Source organism: Triticum aestivum, chromosome 2A, assembly GCF_018294505.1.
Source record: "Triticum aestivum cultivar Chinese Spring chromosome 2A, IWGSC CS RefSeq v2.1, whole genome shotgun sequence".
NCBI lineage: Eukaryota > Viridiplantae > Streptophyta > Magnoliopsida > Poales > Poaceae > Triticum > Triticum aestivum.
The window spans coordinates 755,879,445-755,885,429 of record NC_057797.1 but is presented as its reverse complement, the minus strand read 5'-3'; the positions used below and the strand labels follow the sequence as shown (position 1 = coordinate 755,885,429).

At 48.5% G+C, this 5,985-nt stretch overlaps 1 protein-coding gene across 1 annotated transcript; it reads right to left on the bottom strand.

Annotated features, from left to right (window-relative positions):
• Nucleotides 1-744: 744 nt before the first annotated feature.
• On the bottom strand, nt 745-1,494 carry LOC123186478 (heavy metal-associated isoprenylated plant protein 39-like). Its single transcript, XM_044598242.1, has one exon. The coding sequence runs from the start codon at nt 1,295-1,297 to the stop codon at nt 932-934; it is 366 nt and encodes a 121-aa protein (XP_044454177.1). The 5' UTR covers nt 1,298-1,494; the 3' UTR covers nt 745-931.
• Between the last annotated feature and the right edge of the window lie 4,491 nt (nt 1,495-5,985).

The following is a 5,985-nucleotide window of genomic DNA, read 5'->3' as shown; positions in this document are numbered from 1 at the left end:
TCGTGGGCAGCCAAATTGGTTGAAATAGTTATGGCCAGGGAATGTGGCAGCAGCCAAAAAGGGGTTTCTCTATGCCACCCCTCTGTTCTCTTTCATTTTCTATGGGCAACCATGTTGCATCTTATAGATTAGTGATCAAGATGTAAATATATCATTTGTGTCTTTACGTTACTAAAACTTTGTTGAGAATTGATTAATTTTAGATTTGCTTCTAGAAATAAATTTACATCTGAAGAATTGGAGCAATTATGGCACTGAGTTGCTGAGATAGTAGGTGTAGGACTTGGTGATGTAATAATGATCAAAATTCATACACACAATATTGGACAGGATAACAATATACATGCTTTCATGAGATGATTGGTCTTAAGCATAAAAATGCTTCCATGTGCCAATGCACAATAAAGAGTTCTATGTTTTTGTACCACTTTATTTTGTGCATTAGATCTGATAGTATATGTTAGTGAATTTCATTTTTGTTGAAATAGATTACAAGTGAAGAGGATTTCAATTATTTTCTGTATGTTATTGGCTATCTTGTCTATACATGTGAAATTTGATATGCAATGAGTAACAACCAACCCACAATGAATAGGATGACATAGTAATACTACGAATAACCCATTATCAACAAAAGAACGTTCTCAATCTTTTTAAAGCCCGTGGCAACGCACCAACGCACGGGCACTCTACTAGTATTACTAGTATTGCATCCTTCGGGCAGTCAACATCTTGCACAGTAATAAACGAACGGGTAATTACACGGTCGTATTATACTATACTACGTAACTGTAACGCACACCGTCGATCGCTGCGGCAGGTAGGCTGATGAGTAGAGCAACTACCAACCACTGTCCACTGGCAGCGCCGGCAGCAGTAGAGGAGGACACGTGGGAAATGTACAAGGGGCAGAGATGGGCGCCGACGCCGATCAGCAGATGACGCACGAATTGGGGTCCTCCTCGGCGCTGCGGACGAAGTAGCGCGGCGGCGGCGGGTAGCCGTAGTGCGCGTAGGCGTAGTGCGGGTACACGGACATGGGCGGCTTCGCCTCCTGCTGCTTCTTGTCGCCGCCGTCCTTCTTGTCTCCATCTTTCTTGTCGCCGTCCTTCTTGTCGCCCTCTTTCTTGTCTCCGGCGGGCTTCTTGTCCCTGCCGGCGTCCTTTTTGTCGTCCTTCTTCTCGTCCTTGGCCGGGCCGATGGAGACGATTTGCACGCCGGGGAAGAGCTTGCGCAGCTTGCCGACGACGGCGACGGGGTCGACGGTGCCCACGATGGTCATCTTCTGGTCCTTCATGTCCACGCCCAGCTGGTCGATGCCTGAGGCAGCCCAAATTGAGATACGGATGAGAATTCTGGCCTTCAATTGAGCGCATAATTACTACTGTGCGGCGAAGCAGAGCAGGAGGAAACAGGCTCTTGGCATCGTTTTGCTCCTACGGTTTGCTGATTTGGTTTTTCTTGTGTGACGGCTGCAGAAGGTTGTGCTCAAGCTGGACGTGCACGACGACAGGCACAAGGCCAAGGCGCTCAAGGCCGTTGGATAACCGCACTTACGTAATCATAAGGATCGATTTGACACCTTTGGTGCGTTCTGCTCCGGCGTTGGTTGCTTGTGTTTGCTTGATTGGACGGGTGGGCAGGTGGGTGAGGGGAGCAGTACAGAGCCGTGCGCGCGTGGCGGTGCGGGGAGCCGGGAAGGATCCACGACGCCTCAGAGCGCGACGGGGCCAGTGGGCGCGAGCGGTGGCCGGACGACTTTGCCGGGTCGTCTCGTCGATGTACGTCCACGTGCAGGCCGGGCCGAGTGAGCATTGACCGACTGACTTTGGAGATCCATGGACCGATCTGGCGTTGGAGTGTGGTGCACTGCTGTCGCTGGCTTTTGCCAATTGCGTTGTTGTGGGATTCGACTTTTTTTTTCCGGGTGGTTGTGGGATTCGACTTGATCCCAAGACACCCGGCCCTCGTCATCATCATCATCGTTTTTGCTACGGTGGATGCAGACGGTAGGTCCAGTTCTGCGCCCGCAGCCGTCGACCACGTACGGTCCGGAATTAACGCCACACTAGTCAATAAGTACGAGCCCATGTACGGGCACGGACGCGGCTTCCTATTGAGGAACCAGACTTTGTCTCGTGTAGCGCGTCTTCCTTGTTCGGGCGGGCATGCACCGCTGCCTGCCTTTGGAACTCCCGTCACCATGGAAGAAAACCGGTCCCCAAGCTTGCAGCATTTTTACACGGTTGAAGAGATGAAGCTCGAGACCATTTCTGCCTTCCTCGGGAAAGCGGATGTATACATGATCGTGATGACCCCCAAGTGCGAGATCAGTGACCTACTAGCGGCAAGGATCAATCTTTGACATACACATGCATCACTCCAAGCCTAGCTTGAGAGGCAAGGATCTCCGTCAAAAAGGCGCAACGCACTAGAAGGACGATGACGCCGCTCTCGCTATGGAACGCAAGCGTGCTTATTAATTCCATCGTGCCATAAATTGTTCAGCTCTCACCTTCTTAGGTCGATAAAATAATCTGAATAAAAGTGTTAAGGGGGGAATTCTTGCTGAACTGATGACGGATGCATGCATCAACGGTCCATGCGATGCGTGAACGGAGCCGGAGGAGTCCACCCTAACCACGCTCCGATGCCTACATTTGTTGTTAACAATTTCGGGTCGACCACTCGCCCGGATGATCTGCAGAGGATTAGGTGCGTAGTAGGCAAGAACAAATTAAGATTTCTTATTATGGATCATCGATGACGTGCTACTAATGCAGTGGGGATGGAATATTTGTTAACAATGCATTAGGTCGTAATCGGATGTCAGGACTCGTGAACGAGCTAGCATATATAATCAAGTGGTGGTTTTAAAATCGAGCACATATAACATATAACAGTGAGGAGTGCAACCGTGGCCCGTGGGTAAACCACACGGTGGTGTAGTAGTGCGTAATCAGTCAAGCAAAAGTTAAAAGCTCAGAGATTTTATGGTCAGTGACAAAGGTTGATTTGACATTTTTTTTTCCTTCCGGCTGCATCCGTCCATAGCTTTTGCTCCGTCGCTGTATCTGGCTGCTGCTGTTGATCGCATGGTGAAGAGGAGAGCCGTACGCGCGTGGAGGTCTGGCGAGGCGGGACGGATGACGCGCGACGGCGACGGCAGACGGCCGCAAATCTGGCCGGACTACTTTCCCGAGTCGTGTCGACTCGTGCTACGTACACGTCCGGCCGGGCTGGCCAGGGCCAGCTATCCAACATTGCCTACGTACAGCTACGGTGAAGTGCTATCGGTTCTTCTCCCTGGCTTTTCGTAATAGTGTCCGTGATGCCGGATCATCATTGATGCTACAACGACAGAGGAGATAGTTAGCACGTAACCCAGCAGTGGGCAGAAGCAAGACTGTGACTGTTGTTGAACACTCCACCCAAAATCTAAAAAATGGCCGTGCGATTTTTGGTGTTTTCGAGCGGCCGCGTCTGTCACACACTTGCATGTGTATTTTTTTGTCTCGTAGCGCATGTGGGTGCTGGCATTAAATGTGTTCATACTAGTCTCATCAGTTAGAGAAAATAGATCCACGTACTTTTATTTCAAAATTTCAAATTCTTTTAAAGCCATATCTTTTAAACCAGACGTCGGAATTCAGTTCCGTTTTCACCGTTGGATTTATCGCGACGAAATCTTTAAAACTAGATCTCGCATGGATATGTTTCGACGAAATTTTTCTGATGTCAACTTTGATGCTATATGGTGCAACTAAAGTACTGCATTGTGCAACTTTAGTATTATATGGTGCAACTTTTTTTAAAATCAGTTGTTTTGTAATTTAGTCTAGTTTGTACACACATTAATGTTTAATTGGCTTATAATGTAGTCTAGTTGCGCACACATTGATGTTTAGTTGCTAGAGGGACTAGTTGCACATGCATATGCTCAGTTGGCTTGTAATTTAGTCTAGTTGCACACATATTGATGTTTAGTTGGCAGGACACTAGTTGCACACACATATGCGCAATCGACGCGGCAATGTAGTCTAGTTGCACACACATTGATATTTAGTTGACAGGACTAGTTATACACATATATGCTCAGTTGACACGGCAATGTAGTCTAGTTGCACACACATTGACATTTAGTTGGCAAGACTATTGGTACACACATATGCTCAATTGGCGCGGAAATGTAGTCTAGTTGTACACACATTGATGTTTAGTTGACAGAAGAACTACTGGCACACACATATGCTCAGTTGGCGCATCATGTAGTCTAGTTGCACACATATTGATGTTTAGTTGGCAGGAAGACTAGTTCATCGAAACATTCCCATGCGGGATCTACTTTTGAAGAGCACGCCGCGAGGGTTTCTACGGTGAAAACGGATCTGAATTTCGACACGCGGTTTAAAAGATATATCTTTTATAATTTTGAAAAACCAAAAATTAATGCACAAGAGACAAACGTGAGAAACATTAATGTATCGGCATGCAAACACTAGACGCATGCATGCAAAGGCTGCCCAAACGGTAGGCCGGGTGACTATTTTCTTTGTTTTCTTTTTCTGACAATAAAAAAGATAAATACTTACCTTATTTGACCGGGCCGTTGGATCGCTTTACTGGGCAGCCGGCCACCCAGCAGACGCGCCCAATACTCTAATTGGATGCTACGCCATGGAATGAGACGCTTCTAGCTGGTTCCCCTTGGCCACTAGCCAGCGGTATAGTGCAAGACAAGCTAAAACTTACACTCTACTCCAGTAAGTGTAAGTAGCTCAGGCAACTTGGTAGCGACAGCGATCCTACACCACGGTTCTCCGGATCGATCGAGTGGCGCATACCCGATCGATGTTGCGGCGATCCACCGTGCAAGTGGGTCGATCGTTCTCCTATAAGATGAACACATGTACGTGTCTCGTTTTGGCCCGTGTTGCTGACGATCAGGTCAAGTGAATAATGCATGCGATGGGCGCATGCATAGAATCCGGATGAGCTCCGAACCATCTCTGTATAAGCGCGTATCAACCAACATGGGTGCCTTTCCTGGGTCGGCCGGGTACACTGTCACACAAGATTTGGCGACAGATCTAAAAAAAAATGAACAGTGCTCCAGGAGCACAATCCGGGGCCTTTTCGCGGCATGGAAAGGCCGTCGTACGCATGACGACCAGCGTCCCCGGCCGGCTGGAAAAATACTTCATTTCTAGCTTGGCTTGCGCTGACAACAGCCCCTGTGGCCTGGACGAGGATCCCCTGCCGTGGCCAAGCCTACCTTTGAGTCACTGACACACGGGTCCCACAAAGTATGGGGCCCACCTGTCAGTGACTCAAAGGCAGGGTATGGCAGGGATTGCAAAGTCAGAGGATCCACGTCCCTGTGGCCTTGTGCCCATCTGCTCAGATAGGTAGGAGAGTCTCAACTCCAAACTGTTCGATATCTGCATAAAGAAATCAGGGGATTAGCATGATGCATGTACATGCGTCAACGGTCCGTGCGGTGCTGGAACAAACCAGCAGCCCACATCCACCCACAGACTGATAGCTCACTGACGGCCGCACATGCTGTTAACAGTTGATGGTGCATGCAGTTGTAGTGGAGATAAGATGTTATTGTAACCCCGCAGTTAACAATGCACAAACCAACGTAGCAGTGAGGGTTGGAACATGGCGCGGGAGACGGTAGATCACCGGCGTAGATAGGGACAGATGTGTCGTGTTGGGCAGTCGATGACAATACGGCGCCCCCTCCTGGGCCAGGTACACTGTCGTGGAAATTTTGGCGTAGCACACCTGCCGGAAAAGGAGCATCGCCGCGTGTGGGCGTGGAGTTCAAAAACAAATTCGATTCTTTCATCCTAAGGCTGGTCACAATAGAGAAAAACTTAGAAGTAACATCACACATTCCAATACAACTTTGCTTATATGATACATATTTAATGAAGAGAGGTGCTAAACAATGAGTTACCGGAACATCACACACTT

Bases quoted from the DNA above. Each gene is read 5' to 3' on its own strand.
- LOC123186478 (XM_044598242.1), bottom strand. From the start codon at position 1,297: ATGAAGGACCAGAAGATGACCATCGTGGGCACCGTCGACCCCGTCGCC.